Source organism: Typopeltis vanoorti, chromosome 18, assembly GCF_054136105.1.
Source record: "Typopeltis vanoorti isolate ZY-2024b chromosome 18, IOZ_Tvanoo_1.0, whole genome shotgun sequence".
Lineage (NCBI taxonomy): Eukaryota > Metazoa > Arthropoda > Arachnida > Uropygi > Thelyphonidae > Typopeltis > Typopeltis vanoorti.
The window spans coordinates 69,351,298-69,375,956 of record NC_143566.1 but is presented as its reverse complement, the minus strand read 5'-3'; the positions used below and the strand labels follow the sequence as shown (position 1 = coordinate 69,375,956).

At 34.4% G+C, this 24,659-nt stretch overlaps 1 protein-coding gene across 3 annotated transcripts in view; it reads right to left on the bottom strand.

Annotated features, from left to right (window-relative positions):
• The window catches only part of Vinc (vinculin), a 274,672-nt gene that overhangs the window by 56,486 nt on the left and 193,527 nt on the right, over positions 1-24,659 (bottom strand). For 2 of the 3 annotated variants that reach the window (XM_090408245.1, XM_090408246.1), the window contains exons 17-18: positions 24,175-24,277; positions 22,605-22,724 (exon numbers count right to left, since the gene is read on the bottom strand). In XM_090408245.1, coding sequence (XP_090264371.1) covers positions 22,605-22,724; positions 24,175-24,277 — 223 coding nt within the window. The remainder of the gene's footprint in view (positions 1-22,604; positions 22,725-24,174; positions 24,278-24,659) is intronic. The other variant, XM_090408247.1, reaches the window with a different exon arrangement.

The following is a 24,659-nucleotide window of genomic DNA, read 5'->3' as shown; positions in this document are numbered from 1 at the left end:
ACTAAATCTTTTTTTTAAAATAAAAAAACTAGCCCTAAACAGATGCAAAAAAACACTATCAGAAAATTCCTGCACTGAGATAACAAACTTATATTAGCTCATCAGGAATTTCTTTGATGGTGACGATAATACATATGCTAAGCTGGAAAGAAAACTAAAGCATTCAGTATGAAACTGGCTTTCCATACTTGATCTCTAGTACTTAATACTAAATCACACTGAAAATCCAGGTTAAAGTGAACATTTTTCCAAACCGATCATCAAATAATGTGGAAACAGTGCACTGCAGCATGTAAAAATAAAACTAGATAATCCACTTGGACAGTAGACTTCCAAAGGTAGATACTGATCTAAGGTAGAGTAGATACTGCCAGAGAGAGAGAGAGAAACCAATCCTGGGAGATGGCCTATCCATGGGTTCTCTCTTAACTCTAGTGAGGTTGTGTTTGACAACTTTTTATTTCTTTAATATGAATCTCACCCACAGAAGATTGCAAACCTATAGTATATGGGTACTGTGGGGAGCATAAAGTTTAGATAATTCAGAAACTCTGTTCTAGATTCCAAACAGAAAACTTTTCGTCAAGCCACTTTAGGCTTCAATCAGCAGATGAGAGCAGAGCAGTGGCCTTATACCAGATGATGAAATCCATCTATCACCTAGGAGATTCGAACCTATCTTCACAGAGTAAAGATGCTATCCACTCTGTCAACTATACTTGGTTTGTATCACATATAACAATGAATGAACACAAGCACTCATATCACTGCAAGATCATGTGAAAATTAGTTCATCCCAGAAGAGTGGAAAGAAGCAAAATTAGTGCCAACTGCATAAGGGAAAATCCAAGTCAGTGGTGAAGGTGTTAGTAAAGCTGGTTAGAGACAGAATACAAATCTGGATTGATCAGAGTGGAAATCCTATGAGAGAGAGAGAGAGAGAGAGAGAGAGAGAGAGAGAGAGAGAGAGAGCATGGTTTGTTATGAGGATGTCATGCTTTAGTAACTTGGTTACATTTTATAATAGGATAACTAGTGTAATGGACAGAGAGATGCTTATAGAGCGAGTTATCTGGATTTTGCTAAGGCATTTGATCGAGTACCACATAATAAGTTCCTGTTTAAACTGAGCAGGATGGGTGGATAGTCATGCCATGTAGTAGCTTGGTTACAGGGATGGTTGACTGATAGGCAAGGTGTGTATGGAGATGCAATGTCCTGATACAGGAAAGTGACAAGCGACGTACCATAGGATTTTGTGCTGGGACCCATGTTGTTTAATTTATATATAAATATTATAGTTCAGAGTGTGAGAGGAGTTCAGGATATTCAGTTGTTTGCCAATGCTAAATTAGGAAGCAATATCAGGGGGAGAGGATTTGTTACAAGAGGATTTGAATAGGCTGGTGCTTTGGAGTGAAGAATGGGAATAGAGGAATGGAAAGAATGAGTCAGTGTTATTAAGAGTAGAGCTATGCACTGTGGTCAAAGAAGATGGAACAAGGTTTATCATATTGGAGGAACTTTGAATTATTGATATAATGCAAAGAACGATGACATGTACAGCTAAGGAGGTAAGAGTTCCATTGTATATGGTGCTAATTAGGCACCATTTGGATTTCTGTGGCGCACAATCTAGTCATCCAACTATAATAGCAATAAGGAAAATTGTGAAGATAGTTATGTATTCCAGGATCCTGAGGCAAATAACAAAGACTGCCTCAGGACCCTGGAATACTGAGTATGAGGATAGTTTGCATAAATATGGTCTTCAGAGTTCTTGGTGGATATGAAGAAGAGGGATAATATGATTGAAGTTGTTGAGGGAAGCTTATCAGATAGATACAGAATTATTGCATACAATAATGGGTGATGCAAGAATGATAGGTCATCCATGGAAACTGTACAAAGGGCATGCGAGTAAAGGAGTGAAAAAGATATTTTTTGCTTTCTGGATCATGAATGCTCCAACACTGAATGTATTCAAGGAATGGTATGATAGTTATTGTGATCTGTGAGTGCTCAACCTCCTGCAATGAAGACTCCATGAAGGCTTGGAAGATACTAATATGATCTGTATTAGCAACAACGGATAATAGTTATTCCAACTTCAGCTTATTTCCCAATATTTACAACATATCAGACTGGGTTATCTAACTTTTTACTTTTTAGCACATATATAGTACTAATATGCAATAAGTTAATGAGTAGAATTACCATAAAAAAAGTAACTTCCAAGTCATTCACAATAATACTCGAATGAACTCCTTTCTGTTTGTTTCCAGTGAAACATGATTAAACTTTGATCTATTTTGTGCATTTCTGAGAACTTTCAGAGCTCTATATTATAGGAAACTCCCCCCCCCCCCCCACCACCACCACCGTTTTTTTTTTTTTTTTTACAATCAGTCAGAAACGGCATGGTATAAATCACTGCAATTTCAGAGCTCCACGTTACAGGAACTTTATTTTTCCTTCTTAGGAAGTCAGAGATATGTATGGTGTAAAGCACAATACTGTTACTATATTATGTTACTTTAGTATATAAAGAAAGACTTGTTTAAGAAATTTTGAGCCCAAAAGATCTGCTTTGTCTGAAAAGTACTGTTAATTAAAAAAAAAAAAAAAAAAAATGATCATTTACAAGTAACATAGAGTAACATTAAGTTAAGAGGATAATAAAATCCCTCATTCTTCTAAAGCCAGATATGAAACTCAGAGATCAAAATCTAAAAGTTTCATGCCGAAGAACTATCGGAGAGTCCAAGCGTAAGTCAATGTCTGGGTAGTACAACACTAGGCTCTCTTTGATCCGAGTTGCCCTAGTGTTGTACTACCCAGGTGTACTTACGCTTGGACTCGCAGATAGTTCTTCGGCATGAAACTCTTAGATTTCGCTCTCCAAGTTTCGTATCCGACTTTAAAAGAATGAGGGATTTATTATCCCCTTAACTTAATTTATGCTGCTGGAAAAAAATAGCTTCTTGGCTCTTTATACAGTAACATTATTATTACTGCTTTATCAAAGCTGGCCCTGAATCATAAATCAAAGCTTTTTTTCCACATCATGTGTCTGATAGTAAGTATATGTTTCTCAGCCAAATAACTCTTTAGAGCATAAATCAGATAACTTATTATATTCTAAAGAGTACTGATCAATAAGCATTATTTTCTATCATTTTTTTTATTTTTTTAAAAAAAGTGAAAATTTTCAATTAATTGGCATGTCAACTCTAGCATACCCTGTCAGAAATACAAACATTGAAATTTGTAAAAACATCTAAATACTAAGAAACCCTAAACTTACCAGCTCAGCTTCCCAAATTCATCCATAACTTCTCCTGTATGTAGAATCGTCTCAGGTGGTACAATAATAATAGGAAGATTTTTTAATAATTAACTAGAAATAGTTAATGATGCTAACCAAACTGTCAGAAAATTAAATTATAAGAGCAAACTGACATTGTATTTAGCTAATTCAAACATGTGAAATTACATTTATATGGTTTGAAATTTTTCAGAATAATTTTCTTTCAAAAGTGAAAGTATACTATTCTTTCAATTTCAGGGGAAAAGAAAATATATCTATCTCTTAGAATACTGATGAAATGATGAAACATCATCAACATAATAAGTCATAAAAAATAAATACCACACATTTCCTTCAGTGAAAAATTTATTTTCTAGTTACACAATTAACTAGCCATGACAACTGATATGGTTTATATAAAATACACTATATTATTTTATATGAAGTATTGCCCAATTCAAAAATACACAAGCTATTCATATTAGTTTCTGGTGGTTTGTTTATATAATATACGATATTCCCAATTTATAATTTATGTGCATGAAGAAAATTTGCTTATAAGTTATGTATAACTTGCAGAAAATACAAAAACACATATCAGTTTGAATTTTCAATGTGCAAAGATGTAACTTGAATTGCTACTAAAACACAGATAAACACAAGAATACATGCATATGGGTGACCACTTAATGTGATCATTTACTTTCAGAGTGCACTGAAGAAAAATCAGACTCAAATCCGCTTAACTATGATTTCTGAGACATGGGATTCCTCTCCCCTCCTCATAATAATTTGAAGAAATGAGTGCAATTTCATACTGCTTAATAGCAACAATTATGTACTTGGAAATAAAGCACTGAAACCACAAAATTACGTACTACAAAATAAAATATTAAACAGAAATATACACAATGAGCACTAAAGGTATTTTTTCCTGCACACCAATTTTTGAGCCACTTTTTTGTGTATGACATATTATGTATTTTTGTTTCCAATTAGAGAAAAAGAACGAATCGTCATTTTTTTTTTTTTTGTCTGGTCTCATGCAATATATAAGAAAATATCACCAAAGCAAAAAAAGTGGTGCAATAAAACATTCTATTGCTGTGAATTGTGCATGACAACTCTTAGTTCAGAGGCTATATTCACAGATTACAAATAGACATGCATCATGGTCAACTCTGAAAAACATTATTAGTAAGGACTTACAAAACATGCACAGAGCTCCATAAAACTGGTTAAGCTAAGAGAAGAAATTATAACTTCTTGAAAAGAAATTGCTGATAGACATAAAAAATAAAATAAAATAAAATTTAAATAAATAAATAAAAAATTGAAATAAAAAAATACAATTGTGTTGGGAAATTATCTGTAAAAAGAGAATAAAGCATTCCATGTCATATGTTGTGAATGACACTCTCTGTGAAGAGACTTCACTCAGAGTACAAATAGATGTATGCATTTGGGATTTTGGAATATTTCAATTTTTATTCTTAGAAGTGAGATTTAGTGATTCAATCTTCTTCTTCTTCTTCTGCAGCTTCTCCCACTTAAGTGGGGTCACTGTTGATAAAGAGTCTCCTCCACACATTCCTGTCTTGGGCTGTCACCACATTCAAGTTCTTCATCTTCAAGTCCTCTTCTACCAGCTCCCTCCATCTCTTCTTTGGCCGCCCACGCTTCCACCTTCCTTGCACATCCATCTGCATGACCCTTCTTCCCACATATTCGTCCCCCCCCCCTCATCACATGACCAACAACCATCTCAACCTTGCCTCCTGTATTTTCGCTCCTAAGTTCGTAACTTTCACTGTTCCCCTGACATAGTCATTTCTCAGATGATCCTTTCTGGTCACACTGCACATCCACCTAAGCATTGTCATCTCTGCTACTTCCATCCTGCTGATGTTATTTTTCTTCAGGGTCACAGTTTCTATAGCATATGTCATAGCTAGCCTCACTACTGTCCTATAGATTTTGCCTTTCAGATTGATCAACACCCTCTTATCGCATAACACTCCAGCCATCTCCCTCCAGTTCCTCCAACCTGCTCATATCCTGCATCCCACTTCCTTCTCAGCGCCTCCATCTTCTTCCACTGTTGAACCTATCTAAAGTCTCTCACCTTCCTGATGACATTTCCTTCCAGCTCCAGATCTGTCTCCTGTCCGCCACCCACTGTGCAACAGATATACTCTGTCTTACTTCTACTCAGTCTCATACCTCTCTCCTCCAGTACTTTTCTCCATCGTTCCAGTTTAGTTCCCGCTTCTTCTCTTGAATCTGCAGACAGCAAGATGTCATCTGCATACAACATTGTCCAAGGCGCATCTTCTCTCACCTCCTCTGTTACCACTTCCATCACAATATTAAACAGAAACGGACTTAATGCTGACCCTTGATGCGAGCAAACTGTTACTTGAAAACTTTCTGTCTCAAGGGCTCACTTTAGTGAGTACGGGCATGGCAAACCCGAGGTACCAGATGCTGGACCATGCCTAACTTCATGTAATATACATCTGTTATATTATTCTGTAGACTGGTCCCTCCTCTTCTTTCTTTTGCTTCTTTCTCCTCTCCTTGCTCCTTCCCCCCGATGCTATTAGAGTATTCGAGGGCTAGGGGTAAGTCTTTCTTATCTTGCTAAGTCATTTCATCTTATGCAGCCACCGAAGGAGGCAAGCTAGCCTCAACAGGTACCAGTCCCAAGCCCGGATAAATGGCGAGGGTTGATGTCAGGAAGGGCTCCGGTCGTAAAACTTCAATTCCAGCTCAAACTATGATATGAGATTTAGTGATTCAATATAATGTATAATTCAATTCAATTCAACAACGCGATCCAATTTAATGTATAATGTTTTGAATTCACATACTGTTTAACTAGTTATGATGTCCTCCACAAAATAGTGAAAAGTGATGCTAGTAAATCTGTTTCAAATAAAAATAAAACGAATGAACCTAAAAGGTTTAGTTTACTGATTTGAAAAAACTTTTCATCATTCTGCAACAAGCTGAAACAGCGGAACACATTTCTGCATGCAAATTTTATATACCCGAGTCAACTGTGAAAGATGTTATTGTTTGATGTACACCAATAACGATAGTGTCAGGAAAGAAGGAAAGTTCCCTGATTTTCTCCCTCCAAAATTAAGCAAGACATGATGTCTCTGACCTAAGCTACTACAAAAATAACCTAAGAACTTCATATGGTAAAACAGATTTTCTCTCTTATAGGGAATGTTCCTCACCTGTCTCACCAAGGATGCAGCACCACACTGTTCAATGAGTTAAAAAACTTACTTCATAGACAGGGTTGTGTTTTGTTTTAGAACAAGTTGTAAAATTTTCATTTTTTTATGATAATTTTCGAGTTTTTTTTTTAAATTTAAATGTAATGATAGTTCATCATCATCATCAAATTCCTGCCATGTACCCTCAAGGGATGTGCAGGATATGATAGTACTACACGAAAAATTTACATCATTACTAACTTCCTATCTACAATTTTCCTCCAGATCAGTCTGTTACTTGTCAAGACTCCAATATTATCAGACTTATATTTCTGTCGTCTAAGGCACTTTGTACCATATCAATCCACCTATATCTTGGTCCTCCTATGGGTCGTTTTACTGCCAACCTGGCAGAGAATAATTGTTTTGCCAATCTTTCCTCGCCCATTCTGTTTAAATGACCATACCACCTGAGATTACCTCTGCTAACGCATTCCTAGATGCCGACAATGTCAAGTTCTTTCCTAATATCGTCGTTTTTAATATGATATTGCCATTGATACCATCTGTTCACACCTATAATCTTTCTCAGGATTCTAATATCTCTGGTCTCTAGTCTTTCAAGTGTTTTACTTCTGACCCAGCTCTCAGATCCATAAGTTAAAACTCGTTTAACACTGTCTTGTATAAAGCTAATTTAGTTTTCCCACTAATTTCTCTCTTATTCCATATGAATTTATTCATAATAAATTTAGTTTAATCCTTTATCCAAGTGTGAGTAAACGAAGTTTGCACCTGAAAGTATCTTCAGGACTGGGGTAAGGTGGTTCAACACTAGGGCAACTCGTTGCAAAGGTGGAGCAAGCTATAAACAACTCCTGTCTCAGTATCTCCTATAAGGGAAGGGCCACTACCCAGACTTGTTTCGACCTTTATTGAGGTCTCTTCAGTGGGAGCCAGGCCCAAGTTGAGATACCAGGCAGAAGCATTAGCAGGTCATCTCTACCTATAGGAATTGCCAAATGGTGTGCAACCCTTTTTTTAATAAATTACTCTGGATTTAGAGAAAGATGTTGAAATTTTATTTTTCACTTGGTTAGAGTATAATAAATTTAGTTTAATCCTTTATCCAAGTGTGAGCAAACGAAGTTTGCACCTGAAAGTATCTTCAGGAATGGGGTAGGGTGGTACAACACCAGGGCAACTCGTTTGCTCACACTTGGATAAAGGATTAAACTAAATTTATTATACTCTAACCAAGTGAAAAATAAAATTTCAACAAATTTATTCAATTGACTTCTTACTATACCAGCTTTATTGATTCTGTTGTCTATTTCCATATTTAATTTACCATCTTCACTAAAAATAGTGCCTAAGTAGATGAAATGTTTTACTTGTTCCACGGGTTCTCCGGTGAAGTGTTCTCCGTCGAAAATGCAGTTCACATTTTCAATGTCTTTGTCTTTTTATTGCTGACCTTCATATCATATCTATTACAACAGTTATTCAATTTAGTCAAGGAATCTTGCAGACTCATAGCAGATTTATTGATAAGTATAACATCGTCCACATAAAGCAAAGAGCTGGCATTAACATCTCCAATTTTGATATCATGTTTAATACCGCTTTTCTTTGTAATGTGATCCATATAGATAATGAATAACAGAGGGGATAATGTACATCCTTGTCTCACTAAGGGTTTTAACATTAAACCATGTTCCTGTACTTCCTTCAATTCTAACTGCTGACTTGCAACTCAAATAGAGACTAAATATTGCTTGATATAATGCCCCATTGACACCATATAACTGTAGCATATTGAATAGCTTCTCTGTTGGCACCTTATCATATGCCTTTTCCAGATTTACAAAACTCAAATAGAGATCTTTGTTACATTCCCATGCTTTCTCATTTGTCGTAAAGTGAAGATCTGATCCTGACAGCCTCTATTTGGACTGAATCAGCTTGTTCTTCACCAAGCTTTTCTTCTACAATTGTTCTCAATCGTTTCTCAAGAATACTTGCATATATCTTACCAGGAACACTCAGTAGGGAAATACCTCTGTAATTCTCACATTCAGTTTTATTTCCCTTTTTATATATGGGTACTATGAGAGCTCTACTCCAATCATTGGGAATTCGTCCCTCTGTCCAGGCCTTCTGAATTATACAGTGCAGCCACTGCAAGACTTTTATACCACCATACTTCAGCATTTCTGGTCGAATATCATCTACTCCTGCTGCCTTTCCACATTTTAAGTCTGATGGTTTTTTCTACTTCATGTATGGGTATGTATTCCTGACTGCATGCCTGGTCAGTGTTTTTTACCACTGTGCTGTCATCACTGCTTCTTTCATTTAGCAGTTTTTCAAAGTAATTACTCCATACTTCAAGGATATCTTTTTCTTCCATTTTCATGTCACCTTTATCATCTCTAACTCCTTTTACAGCACTCTATCATCCATTCGTAAGCTTCTTTAACAACCTCCAGAATATTTTACCATCTTCTTGATATTTATTTTCTATGTTCTTGCAAAGTCCTCCCATGACTTTTGTTTAGCTAGTTTTACACACTGTTTAGCTTTCTTACATTTGTCTCTGTATTCTCTAAGAGCACAAGCTGACTTATTTGCCAGGAACATTTGATATGCTTTCTTCTTTTCCATCACTGACTCTTTAACTTCCTGTGTCCACCATGGAGTTCTGATTTTTCTATCCTTGCAGACAACCTCACCACATGCCTCTCTGGCTGAATCAATCAGGGTTTTCTTCAAGGCATGCCACTGAATCTCCAAATTTTTTCTTCAATAATCTTTGTGTATTTTAGTCTACAGTTCACATGTGCTCAACTTTTATTCGCTTTAAAACTTTCTTATATGTTATTCCTTTCAATATGAAATTGAATTTTATCCTGCTCAAGACTAAATAGTGATCACTTCCAATTTCAAATCCTCTGTACACTCAGGTGTCCTGCAGAAGGAAGAAAACATCACTATCAACAATAACATAGTCAATGAGACTTTTCTTATTTCTTGCCTCTTCTCTCAATGTGAATTTGTGCACATTTTTATGTTGGAACATGGTGGTAGTAATAACCAGTCCATGTTCTGAGCAGAAATCCAACAAATATTTGCCATTATTATTAGCTTTGCTCTTTTCTCCAAATTTTCCCAATATATTTTTGTATGTCTGACAATCATTTCCCACTCTGCTATTTAGATCCCCAACAAGGACCAACTTTTCCTTTTTCATTGTGTCAGATGCTTTCTCTAAATCCACAAAAAATTCCTCCACTTCTACCTTAGTAGAACCTTCTGTGGGAGCATAGGCACAAATAAGTCTCATTGGCCAGTTCCCCATTCTGATATTTGCCCACATCACTCTACTTGAGACTGCATGCCATTCAAGAAGATTAGCCTCGTATTTAGTGTTGAATACTATGGCTACTCCTTCTTTTCCTTGATTGTCATTGCCTGAATATAACATTTTGTATTTATTGCTCGGAAAGATCTCACCAGTTTTTGTCTTTTTTTGTTTCAGTCACCCCATTATGTGGATCTGATACTTATCTAATTCCTCAACTAGCTCAATTTCTTTGCCATTCAGGCTTCTTATGTTGATAGTACCGATCTTTAACTCTGATGATGTTGAGTTGGGGTGTTTTTTCAGATTTCAGGGGTGCTTAAGGGTCAAAGCTGTATAACTGAATGGAGATCTCCACATAGCCTTTAAAGGAATGTGGAGAATCGACCAAGGCTTCTGACCTAATGTCCAATCCTCAGCTACTCGTGGTGCACCCTGTTGGGTATCTACCTGGATACTGAACGAACGAGGATGGCCTGGCAATTTGGGATTTTGCCGACCAAATTGCAATTCGTATTGGCTTAAACTAAATTACAAAATGATGGTACAACATGTAATGATAGTTGTGTTTACATAATAATTATATTTTCTTTTTTGAGTAAGTTTCTGAAAATAAGTTGTTTTATTTAAATTCTGTTTTAATTTTTCATGTTTTTTTTAAACACAACCACAAATTATAGTTTATTTTAACATACTTTTTTTTTTTCGAAAAGGATGAGGTCACAATAGCACTGTTTGCATATTCTTTATTATAATACCACTAACATACTGTACTATTATAATAATAACATAAAGTAACATTTAGATAATTCTATTTAAAAACAAACAAACAAAAAACTGGTAATGCTAATTGATAATGAAATTCACTTACTGTGAACTTTTTTTTTTTATTCTCAGTTAATTGTGGCAAGCAGATACTGTAACTGTCTATGTTATTATTTTTATTTGCTCTTCTATTATCTGAGTTTCTTCAAATTTTTATTTTTGATCATTTTTTTTCATAGTTTATATATAATCCTAATTTATTTGATCAGTTCAATCCTTTAAATTTTCCATCTAGCTCTATTGTTATTTTGCTTTTCCACAATGTTTTCCATCCATCCAATTCTCTTCTGGCAAAGATAGATGAAGTCTCATAATTAACAATTTTAGGCAATTTAATTCAACTCTCTTGCCACTCCTCTGCTACATCCCCTAATAGTGAGAATTTTATGTTAGACATGTGTTCACAGGAGCTGGTTTGTGTGTTGAATGATGAAAAACCCAAGTTTCTGTGATAAAAAAACCCTTTCACCTCCTTATGAAACTGGCTAACTCACCTTTAATTGAAAGCTCTAATAAAGGTTCTTTGTGTCATAGATAGGATTCAAATCCCAAGTCATTCCAACCAAAAGGCTCTGTCAAAAACCAACTGAGCTATGAAGGCTCTCACAGTGTCATTAGCATATTGTAAATGAAATAATCTTTTTATGTTAATATTAATATTAATAATTAATATATTATTAAGTATATTAATCCTTTTATCTCCAATCTAGTTCACTTATGAGGGGGAGCTGAAAAGTTCTGATAATCACCTAGAACAAAAATTATATTAGCAACTCTTCTTATATATCCTAAAAGAAAAAGAACCAATCATTACAATTTGATGAAACATGGTGGTTAAAGGGTTATAAGATATGTTCTTTCTTGTGGGTATATCAGTTGCTTTAATATCATTTTTGTTTAGGTGTATATCAGAACTGCTTGCAGAACATTCTAATACTGAAGTGAATAAACTGGAAGAAATTGTATTTCCTTGGTACACTCTGTTATTTTAAATAGGCTGCTTTGTTCATAGAGAAGGATGAGAGCATTTTTCATATATCTTACATATAACCTCATTTTCAACAATACCTTTGGTGTTATACAAGTTTGAAAAATACTACCTGGTCTTTTCTAATATGTTTTTTTTTTTTAATAAAAATAGAGGAAAACTCACATAAAAAACTTTATTAACGTAGAATTTTCACCTACATTTCATAGGCATTGTCAGTACAGGATCACAGAACTGCAATTAAACAATAACAGAAAATTCTAAAGCATGCCTCCTGGTTTGTTCCATGCCACTTCACTGTTATAAGTACTGCTTGTTTTCAATTGAATCAAATATTTTTTAATAGCCTACATAAAATGGGGAATAGCATTCTTATCTCCTCCTCCTCCTGCTGATGCTGTTATCAACTGCACTCCCTAGCTTTCTTATTTTTTTGTATCTTTCACTGCTTTTACATTTCCAAATTCCATATTTCCAGGACATTCTCTTTTTCTTCATATTCTTTAGATTCCATGTAACCTCATTTTAAACAATACCTTTGGTGTTATACAAGTTTGAAAAATACTATCTGGTCTTTTCTAATATGTGTGTTTTTTTTTTTTTTTTTTATAAAAACAGAGGAAAACTCACATAAAAAATTTATTAATGTAGAATTTTAACCTAAGTTTCATAGGCACTGTCCGTACAGGATCACAGAACTGCAATTAAACAATAACAGACAATTCTAAAACATACCTCCTGAGTAGCTGCTGTGAGATAACTAAATACGGTCAATAATTTCCTAACTTGAAAAAGAAAACACACACACACACACACACACACACACACACACACACACACACACACACACACACACACACACACACACACACACAGCCCATAAAGGGGATAGCCATTGGATCTGTTTAAGTTAGGAAAATGAAGTAAGGTTTCACATGTTTCTTTATAAAGACATTCTATGAGAAAATGACTTTTATGAAGGACTCTTGTTGTTCCAATAAACTCTATGTTTAGTGATGATAGCATACTCTGCAACTCCAGATGTTCAGGCTCATGTTATTTAATATAAGACTTATGTTCTTCTAGATGAATAAAAACAGATTTTCTTGTTTGTCCAAATTAAGATAACTCACAAGAACAACAAGGAAAATGGTATATGCCTAGAAAATGTCATCCAGATGAAGATCAGAAATTTTATTTTTAAAATCCAAAGTGTTTTTTAATATAAGTAGTAGTTCTTCTAGTTGAGGTAGCAGGTAAATTGGATAAGAATTTAGTCATCTTATACAGTCAATGACTGGTCTTAATGAAGTACCTGGTTTATAAACTTTTGGAAGACCATATAATCTATGTGATGACCAAAGAAGGTTTAAGCTTCTTCTTTCGTTCTTCATCTCAATTAGAAACATTACTGATAAGAGAAATAAGGCTGTTTAGTTGACTGCAGGTAGAATCAGATGCGAGGGGCCTATGAGTTGAATAGTTTCACAATAATTGAGATATTTTTCTTCAATATTCTCTTCTATCTTCAACAGCTTTTCCTTTGTCAAACTTAGTAGTAATTAGTTTACGGAATTAACAACGCATATAAAGTATATTAATTAAAGGTAACTTTAATGAATAACTTCTATATTTCGGCAACGTCACATTGCCATCTTCAGGAACATAAAGATATGGTATGTGCACTCAGGAACTAACACAAAGCAAATGAGGAAGAAAGCAAGAAACTAATATTGTTCCTAAAGTCCTAATGGCGCCCTCTTGCGGGCTAATTTGGTAGTCTTGGCAGTTGGGCTGAAGTTCTCATAATGAAAGTCTCCCAAATTTGGGGCAGTTTCATGCATCCAAATTTGTTCAGGTTAGGAACGTTTTTTAGAGCTGCTGAAGATTCTTTGAATAATCTTTCGTATTTAAACTTGCTGCGATGAATTATTTTTGTTTTCTTCCAACGAATTTTATGGTGGGTATCTAAGGCATGGTCTGCCAGCCCAGAGCGGCTGTACTGGTGAAACCGGATGTAGTCTTGGTGTTCTGAAATCCTGATATTTGTTGTTCTGCCTGTTTGGCCAAAGTAGGACAATTTGCAGCTGCAAGGGACCTGGTATACACCAGGTAGGTCTAGGGGAAGTGGTTGGTCTTTGGTAGAGCGGATAAGGGATGCCAACTTTTTATATGGTCTGTAACAGGAAGTAAGGTCATATTTTTTGAGGATATTGGTTATTTTCTCAGAGGTGCCCTGGATGTAAGGGATGGTGATAGACTTGGTGTAATCTTTATTGTGGAGGGGGGAGGGGGGGGGGTTGTGGTTTACAGGTTTTAGTATTTTTTGGATTTTTTTGAGGTTATAGCCATTGGCTACGAAAGTGTTGAGGATGTGGTTTAGTTCAATAGTCAGGGCCTTGTCATCTGAGCAGATTAATTTTGCCCTGTTATATAGTGTTTTTATCACCCCATATTGTTGTGAGGGGGGGGGGATTGCTGGTGAATGTATCTGCCAGTGTGGGTGGGTTTTCAGTAAACAGAGAAAACCAAAGATCCATCAAGTTGGCGGGTGATTAAAGTATCTAGGAAGGGGAGGGTGTTGTTTTCCTCTTTTTCTAAGGTGAACTGGACTCTGGGGTGTTGGTTGTTTAAGTGTGCTAGGAAGGAGTGGAGTGTGTCTGAGCCATGTGGCCAAATAGCAAACACATTATCCACATAACGAAGCCAAATAGTGGGTTTTTGTGGGGCGGAGTTTAAGGCTTTCTCTTCAAATGTCTCCATAAAGAAATTGGCCAAGGGTGGGGAAAGTGGTGAACCCATGGCTGTCCCCTCTATCTGTTTGTAGAACTTTCCTTGCTAAATGAAATAGCCCGAGTTCATTGTGAACTGAAATAGGGCTGAGATATCGGGAGGAAACTTGGCTTGGATGAGCTCAAGGGTTTCTTTGAGTGGGACATTAGTGAATAGGGAGGAGACGTCAAAATTGACCATTATGTCAGTGTGTTGGAGTGTGAGGTTTTCTATACTGGCTTTAAAGTGGGCTGAGTTTTTTATGTGTGATGGTGTGTTGCCAGTGTAGTGTGTGAGCATTTTAGCTAAATGTTTGGCTAATTTATATGTGGGGGAATCAATGCCATCCACTATGGGATGCAATGGCCCATTTTGTTTATGTATTTTTGGGAGTCCATATAATCGGGGGGGTCTAGAGTTATAAGGTTTAAGTTTGTTGGTGACTTCCACAGGCCAAGAAGTGACTTTCTTAAGGAGTCTGTGGATAGTTCTAATCTGAGAGCTGGTAAGATTATATTCAAGAACTATTAGAACTATCCACAGACTCCTTAAGAAAGTCACTTCTTGGCCTGTGGAAGTCACCAACAAACTTAAACCTTATAACTCTAGACCCCCCTCCCCCGATTATATGGACTCCCAAAAATACATAAAGAAAATGTGCCATTGTGTCCCATAGTGGATGGCATTGATTCCCCCACATATAAATTAGCCAAACATTTAGCCAAAACGCTCAGACACTACACTGGCAACACACCATCACACATAAAAAAACTCAGCCCACTTTAAAGCCAGTATAGAAAACCTCACACTCCAACACACTGACATAATGGTCAATTTTGACGTCTCCTCCCTATTCACTAATGTCCCACTCAAAGAAACCCTTGAGCTCATCCAAGCCAAGTTTCCTCCCGATATCTCAGCCCTATTTCAGTTCACAATGAACTCAGGCTATTTCGTTTAGCAAGGAAAGTTCTACAAACAGATAGAGGGGACAGCCATGGGTTCACCACTTTCTCCACCCTTGGCCAATTTCTTTATGGAGACATTTGAAGAGAAAGCCTTAAACTCCGCCAAACAAAAACCCACTATTTGGCTTCGTTATGCGGATGATGTGTTTGCTATTTGGCCACATGGCTCAGACACGCTCCACTCCTTCCTAGCACACTTAAACAACCAACACCCCAGAGTCCAGTTCGCCTTAGAAAAAGAGGAAAACAACACCCTCCCCTTCCTAGACACTCTAATCACCCTCCAGCTTGATGGATCTTTGGTTTTCTCTGTTTACAGAAAACCCACCCACACTGGCAGATACATCACCAGCAATTCCCCCCCCCCCCCTGACAACAATATGGGGTGATAAAAACACTATATAACAGGGCAAAATTAATCTGCTCAGATGACAAGGCCCTGACTATTGAACTAAACCACATCCTCAACACTTTCTTAGCCAATGGCTATAACCTCAAAAAAATCCAAAAAATACTAAAACCTGTAAACCACAACCCCCTTCCACAATAAAGATTACATCAAGTCTATCACCATCCCTTACATCCAGGGCACCTCTGAGAAAATAACCAATATCCTCAAAAAATGACCTTACTTCCTGTTACAGACCATATAAAAAGTTGACATCCCTTATCCGCTCTACCAAAGACCAACCACTTCCCCTAGACCTACCAGGTTTATACCAGGTCCCTTGCAGCTGCAAATTGTAATACTTTGGCCAAACAGGCAGAACAACAAATATCAGGATTTCAGAACACCAAGACTACATCCGGTTTCACCAGTACAGCTGCTCTGGGCTGGCAGACCATGCCTTAGATACCCACCATAAAATTCGTTGGAAGAGTACAAAAATAATTCATCGCAGCAAGTTTAAATACAAAAGATTATTCAAAGAATCTTCAGCAGCTCTAACGTTCCTAACCTCAACAAATTTGGATGCATGAAACTGCCCCAAATTTGGTAGACTTTCATTATGAGAACTTCAGCCCAACTGCCAAGACTACCAAATTAGCCCGCAAGAGGGCACCATTAGGACTTTAGGAACAATATTAGTTTCTTGCTTTCTTCCTCATTTGCTTTGTGTTAGTTCCTGAGTGCACATACCAAATCTTTATGTTCCTGAAGATGGCAATGTGACGTTGCCGAAATATAGAAGTTATTCATTAAAGTTACCTTTAATTAATATACTTTATATGCGTTGTTAATTCCGTAAACTAATTACCAGTTATGTTTAACCAACGTATAAGTCTTGCTACTAGAGTCAACCTTAGTAATAATTAAATTGTTATTCTGTAATGATTTCAGCACTGTAAATTCAGAAAAAGAAAGATTAGAATGAGGAGGCATGGAACTAAAAAGAATTTTTGCACATTCAAAATGAATCCTGTTAGCTGTTTTTTGGAGATAAGGATCAAAGGCCTCTATCTATGCTATGAAAAAAGTTCATAAGGAATACTTATTGGGGGAAACAGTAAAATCATGTCCTTTTGATAAAACAAAAAGTGGATGGCCTGAAATATTGATCATGAGTCTATCCATGTCACAGACATAAGTACTGGTTCTTGAGTGGCTTGAAAGTGTATCAAACTTACACCTTTAAATTATCACCTTTAAATTATCATGGAATTTAACACTATTCCACACAATTGATAAAATGTGTGGAATAGTGTTAAAAATTTTAGCCACTAATACAGATTCTATAGCAATCTTGATAGAATTGATTTCATATTTAAGAGGGCTAAAGATTTTTTATCTTTGTAAAGTTGATAATTTAAAAGTGAGCTAGCCTTTAAGTAAATCTGATGGGCTTTAGGAGATCAATAAATTTCTTTTATTTTACAACAGGTAGGAATAACCTGAGCCATCTTGCAACATTTTAGAAATGTAATTCTGTTAATTCCCTCACTTTTAAATTATTAGGTGGTGCTTTTTAGAATTGTCTGTTATTGTATAATTGCCATTCTGTGATCCTGTACTGATAATGCCAATAACACTTAGAAAATTCTACATGAATAAAGTTTTTTTTACGAGTTTTCCTCTGTTTTTATATTTCGTTTGATTATGCCAACTCATGGTATTTTATTATTGAAACATTTTTTTTTCTTTAAATCTTTAAGATCTAGTCCATTTGTCAGCCTGCTTGGTCAAGTAGTAAGAAGATCTGCTTTCCAAGCATGAGGCTGTAGGTCAAAACCTCACCATAAGCATGGATGTTCTGTACATGTCTTTAACTGGTAAATGAATTTCATTATTCCAGAGATGCCCTATTTATTGGATGCCTGAAGTGTTATAAAATATAACACTTCAATTTTGAAAAAGGTTCCATGTTTGTTCCATAGAGGGATTTCCAAATTACCTAACCCCTTGCCTACACACACAGTACTAATATTAATGTACTACAGATGAGCCTTTCATAAGGGTAGGAATCACATTAAAAATCAACTTCTAACAATATTATTTCTTTTTTTCTTTTCCTTGTGAGAATGTTTTATTGCTTTCATATTTATTATTTCCATTGTTTCGTGTATCATTTTATCTTCTATTTTCTTTTTATCTTCCTTAATACATTTTATGATACTGTTTTATTTATTTCTGAAGTTCTACATACTTCCTTTTCTTTCTCAAGTTTCATCTGCTTTCCAGCAGGAATTTTGTTTTTCTCTTATAGTATTTATTTTTAATATTTTTCTCTTTTGCAAGGTTATGTGCACTTTCTATAATGAGTTAATTAGGAATTGCTGTAATGCTGTAATACTGTAAGAGAGCATGCTATTTCTTTTCACCATGTAATTTTTTTATAAAAAATTCTTCCTAGTATAATTTTTGGTGGCTACTTAACTTTAAATACTTTGCCTTATTCAATTTCATGCTGTTAATTCAATCATTTAGGGGTAATTCAAGTGTCTCTAGCCAAATTAAAAAAATTGCTGTGACAAATCTAGTATGAAAATCAGTAATGAAAAGACTACAACTACAAAAACAGACAAAAAAAAAAAAAAAAAGATAAGAATAATAACATCATCAGTAATAAACCTACAGAACAAATTACACATTCTGGCTATTTAAACAAAATTTCAATGAAGATGGCAAAGATAAGAAGTTGATAACAGAATATGTGAAATTGGTATGATGGAAATTCAGTTGAATAAGTTTATATGGAATAAAAAAGTCAGCCAAAATACCAAGTTTACAACACAAAATATAATTATAATATAATAAACATATGGATTGGAGAGTTGGGTTAAAAATAAAACAGCTGGATCAAAGATAAGACAACAGATATCAGCATTTTGAACAAAATTGCAGACGTGAACAGACGGCATCAATAGCACAATCATAGTACAAATGAAGATATTAGATAAAGAATGTGATGTTATTAGCATTTAATAATCTTGAGCAAAGCTAATATAAAGTAGTATGATCATACAAAGAATGGAAGATGAAAGATTATCAAAAGATGTCTGAGATAAACATGGAAAGAAAAAAGATACAGAGGATAACGAAGATATAGGGCTGATGAAGTTAGAAGTACTTTAGAAGATCACAAAGTAAGAGATGATTGAGTTAGAGATCTGATAAATAACAGACCAATTAAAAAAAAAAAAACGTTTCTGATCTGAAACCAGTGAATGAATAGTTATCGTGTTAGAGTGCCACAATATCTAGTACACCCTATAAAGTTACACCACAGAAAATGATGATGATTTGATATGATAATCCTCAAATATGTACAAATCTTTTCTTTAACTATTATTTATTAATATTATATTAACTATTATACAGTATAGAAATACAGCAATAACTATCAAATTCAGTCTTAATTCCCTTGTTATAAATTGGTACGATGAGAGCTGTACCCCAGTATTTCTTCTGAAGTATGCATGGCTTTTTTGTAAAACATTTCCTCCCTCCATATTTAAGCATTTCAGATCTATCATCTAAGCTAAATATCTGTTCAATTTTCAAATGGCCTCTTCTGCTCCTAGTATTGCAATACACTTATGACTGATTCTAGTGTTGCATACTTATAACTGCATAGAAAATATCCATGCAATCGTGTATAGATATTTTCTACCACTAAATAAAGTAACTAGTGATACTGTTGTATCACTAGTTAATTGGTATAATTTGATTATTCCCCATATTTAGAATATCCTTATTTCTGTACCACAGAAATAAGGATATTCTAAAGGATATCCATAAAAAAAAATGTTCCCACCTTAGTGAAATTTCTGTTCTATATTCCTCTCAAAATCTTTCCATGACAGTCATAGCTAAATAATAATAATAATAATTATTATTATTATCATTATTATTATTCCTGATTCCCTGAAGGTCTTTATTATTAAGAGAGATCTCCAGGGAGTCAGGGATTCATCGAGGAGGCCACATACTACATGCACCAGCTATCATACTTATTCTTGAATTCATTCACACTGCTTGCACTCACAACATCCAATGGCAATCCATTCCAATCACGCACCACCCTATGAGAGAAAAATCTAGTCCTCACTCCCTTCTTAGTGGCAATCATTCTCAGCTTTCAAGGGTGTCCTCTTGTCCTTTCCCCACCCTCCATAAATTGAAAAATTCCATCAACTGAAATCTTGTATGAACCTTTCAGAAGTTTAAGTCTAAATCATATCACCCCTCTTTCTCCTGTTTGCTAGTGTCTGCAGTCTACAAATTCTCAATCTGTCTTCATAATCAGTATTCCACAATCCTAATTATCATTTTTAACACTTTCTTTTGCACTCTCTCCACTATCAGAATCACAACAGAAACCAGGAGACCAGACCTGCACACAATAGTCCAAGTGAGGTCTTATCAAGTCCTTGTAAAGAGGCAAAATGACATCCTTATCTTTACATGTGAACGTTTGTTTCAACATTGCAATTATCTTTTGAGTTGTATTTGCAATTTTTGCTGGCCACTAAACTTCAACTTCCTATTTACTAACACTCCAAGATCCCTAGCCTCATAAATAATGACATTGGATATCTAATCATGCAAAAGTGAATTACTTTACATTTACTGACATCCATTTTCCCATGCCCAGAATTCCAGCCTACTCAAATTATTCTGCAAGTACTGCATATAAGCAGCATTCCTGATTACCTTACCTATCTTTGCATCATCAACAAATAAGCTGTATGTCACTTGTCAACTCCTTCCCAATATCACTAATATACAGATTGAATAACAGTGGATCAAGCACTGATCTTTGTGATACACTACTTGTTACCTTAAATCTTGCAAACTCACACTCTTGTATACCACTTTTTGATATCTGTCAGTCAGCCATCTTCTTATCCAGGCTAATATCCAAACCCATATTCTCAAATTTATGCAACAGTCTACCATGCTGTATTCTGTCAAAAGCCTTAGCAAAATCCAAAAGTATTATGGCATATCCATTTCCCTTGTCTAGTTCATTGGTAACATTGTTATAGAATATGAGCAAGTTGCTAAAGAATGATCTCCCCTTAGTAAAAATCCATGTTTCTCATTGCAAAGTAGAGATTCACTGTCGACCCATTTCTGAATGCAAGCCCTAACTAATTTTTCCAAAATCTTCCACCACTCCTGAGATACTAATTGGTCGACAGTGATACATTGGTCTTTGCGCCACTCTCGTGCAATGGAATTACCATACATTCTTTCTATTCCTGCAGAATCTTCCCTGTTCTGAGACTCATATTAAACTATATTATTTAACTATGAAATAACAATTGATTATATCCCTTATTCCTGTAACTTTAAAATGTGCCAAAATTAGACGTTTCAAATTCTTCTCCAGATTATGAACTGACAGAGAGTTCACTACTGAAAAATATACACTCTCTGAAGAGCTATCAGATCAATGAAACCTTAATCAAAAACATCAATAAAAGGTAAATATATGGGCTCCTGAGCTGAGTTCATTTTTTAAGTAGTGTAAGTCAAGACAATCCCAATGCAAAAGGGTTATTTTTTCATAAGCTCTCTGGTCAATTTTGAAACTTTTAAGTGTCAGTTCAGTTATTTGGCTATGAAATAGCAATGTGTTTATGTCAATATCTTTTCTCTGAAACAGAATGACACTTGTTTATTTACTTTTACACCTAACTTAGCTATGTGTAGTGAATGTTCCCACTTCTTTTTAAGTTTTTCTTTTCAATTTAAGTATACCATATATGCATGTTTTCATGACTCAGAGACTACAGAATCATACGGTAATTAGCATCTTATAAAAATTCCCATAGTTGTTATCATTAATGTTAATTTTTTCCCCAAAAAAACTAATTCTTTCTTTTCTGCACTTTTCATTCTGTTTGGCCTCCAGTCTGAAAGCACATACAGCATGAATAATCGACCCATCTAATATATCTACAGTATGAACTGAATAATGTTATAAGACATAAACAAATTAAAGACTTTTTTCCTTTAAAAAAGATAAAACATGATTTAATCCAGATAAAGTACATGCTAGTAAATTAAATTTAATTAAATTCTAATGGTAATGTTCTGAATTTGAAGTTGAAGTTGAAAAAAAAAATGCTAAGTAACTTATGATAGAAGAATACTAAAAAAATAAAACAAACCAGAAAGAAAATGATATGGACAATGTACAAATGGGGAAGAGAACATCTATAATAACTTTGGCATACAAAGATGATAATTGTACAACTAATAAAACTGAAACAGGAAATTTTCATGGTACATCAAAATAATGAAGGAAACCAACAAAACAGAAAGAAAGCATTTGCAAAAGTGCAGTATAAGAATTTTATTTAGTGTACTTATTTTAATAAAAAAGAAAGCTGGACACACTTCTAAAGTAATATAAATAAGAAGTATGGTTTAGGTAAGCAAATCTAAAAAAAAGATAAAAATAAAACAGGAGAGAAAGAAAATATATTCAATCTGAACATTAATTCAAACACTGCAGATCAGTATAGGCTTAAAAATAAGGGAACAAGATGCAATGCTATTTCAAAAAGCATGCAAATTTCAGAATCATGCACAATTCAGCTTTGTGTTATATGTTGCAAAACACTGATAAGAATGAAGTGAAACTTTTTTGAAAGCATCAGCTGCATTCAACATTAAAGCATCACAAACTGCTACCTCTTTTAGGTGGTGGTACAGCAGCTTGAGGAGAACTGCGTGATGGAAAGATTGAATTAAAATCCACATTAAATATTTCATTAAAATCAGGAAGATTCAAATCTTGACTTTGTGGTTTTTCTAGAAAGATAACAGAACAGCATTACTGAAAAAAGTGCTTAAATAATTAATTTTTAAAAATACAATGTTTAATTATATACTAATATTTTATAACAGGTGCTCTACAATATATATATGAAAACATATAAAAATATCACATGGTAGAGTAGAAAGTGATTTTTTTTATGAAAAACACTTTTTCAGCTAAAAGCAGAAATACGTTTTTCTAATAATATGAAACGTTTTTTCGTTTGGCCCTAAACTTCTACTAACAGTTTTGATATAAAGATAAAGAGCTTCCAATCAGATATTATGAAATTATTAAATCTAACTTAAAAAGTTAAATGCATTTAGTATAAACGAAAAGTAGTTTGCCAATAAAGGAGGGGGAGAGTGGGGATTTTTTCCTAAGTTTCTCTTTTTTTGTTGTGCGATTATTATATATTATTTATATACACACCTCAACACACACCTGAAAATGCACAAAGCCTGTTAGTCATATTTTTATTCTCTTATATTTGTATAATATACTTCGGTAAGGTGAGGACTACTAATTAAGGTAGAATATGCATTGATGATTAATCAGTTTTTTAAAAAAATCACCAATTTAATTCTAAGATGCGTTTTCTGAAGAAAGGATCAAGAAAATTTTATTTGAACTCAATCTGAAAACATCAGTTAACTCTGTTTCCATTTATTGTTATTATAATTATTATTACATCTGAACTGAAATTTAAAAAGTAAGGAAATCTCACTGCAAATTATAAGCATCATGTATAACTCTAAACTAATATATGACATCACCCATAATTTAATATGAGACATTACTTAGGGAGAATGAGCTTATTATAAATAATATAGAATGCATTAGTCCATCCATCCATCTGCTACGCTACATTTTTTTTAGAATACATTATGTTGAAATTATAATTTACAATTCCATACAGAGTTAAACATCAGGGAATTGACATTTATAAAAAACGCTAATATTCTAAAATCTGCTGCAAGGGGACACTATATATATATATATATATATATATATATGCCTTCAACTTTTACTAAGACATTTATTTGTGAATTGAAACTTGAAATGCAGTTCATGGCTGTGAGTTTATGTCCAATAAGTATATAAATCCTGGAAAAAGTGGCATAGGTTCAAATTTTAAACTGAATAGAATGCCGAACAGCTTTCTTTTTGCTCTGAGAGACATTATTGCCACTCCTCTCCTTATCCTAATAATTGTATATATGGATGCTTTTCTTATATAGAAAATGTGCATAAGCAAACCACCTTCATTACATTTCTGATGCAAACATGTCATATCATAAAGGTATGTATACATAGTTTCACAAACTATCCATTGTATCATAGCTTTCATTCAATTTAATTATCACAGTTATATTTACATTATTAGAAATATATAATTCATTCCTGTGGTATTTAAATTACATAAATTTGGAAGAATCTTACCATGGATATTTAGAGAGCTCATATCAGGAGCTGGTGGGATTAAAGGGGGTTCATCTGGTGTTACAGTTACTGCATATCTAACTTGTCCTACAGCAGTGATCAGCTAAAAATTTTAAATAAAATAATGTCATTTGCTAAAGCTCAATCAGAAAATTCATAGTGATGCAGAATGCAACATCTTACAAAAGTATACTGTGTGTGTGTGTGTGTGTGTGTGTGTGTATATATATATATATATATATATATATATATATGCTGAAAGTTTTTTTTAACTTGGTTATACTATAAATTAAAGATGACAAGAAATTATATTCTTGGTTCTAATCCTTTATCCAAGTGCAAGCAAAACAAAGCAATGTTTTGCATGTGAAATATCTTCATGACTGAGCTACTTGTATATAGAGGCTAATGACTTCACATCAATTGCCTTAGATTCCCATAATGCAAAGCACACACCCTTTTGGATGTGTATATAGCTATGTATT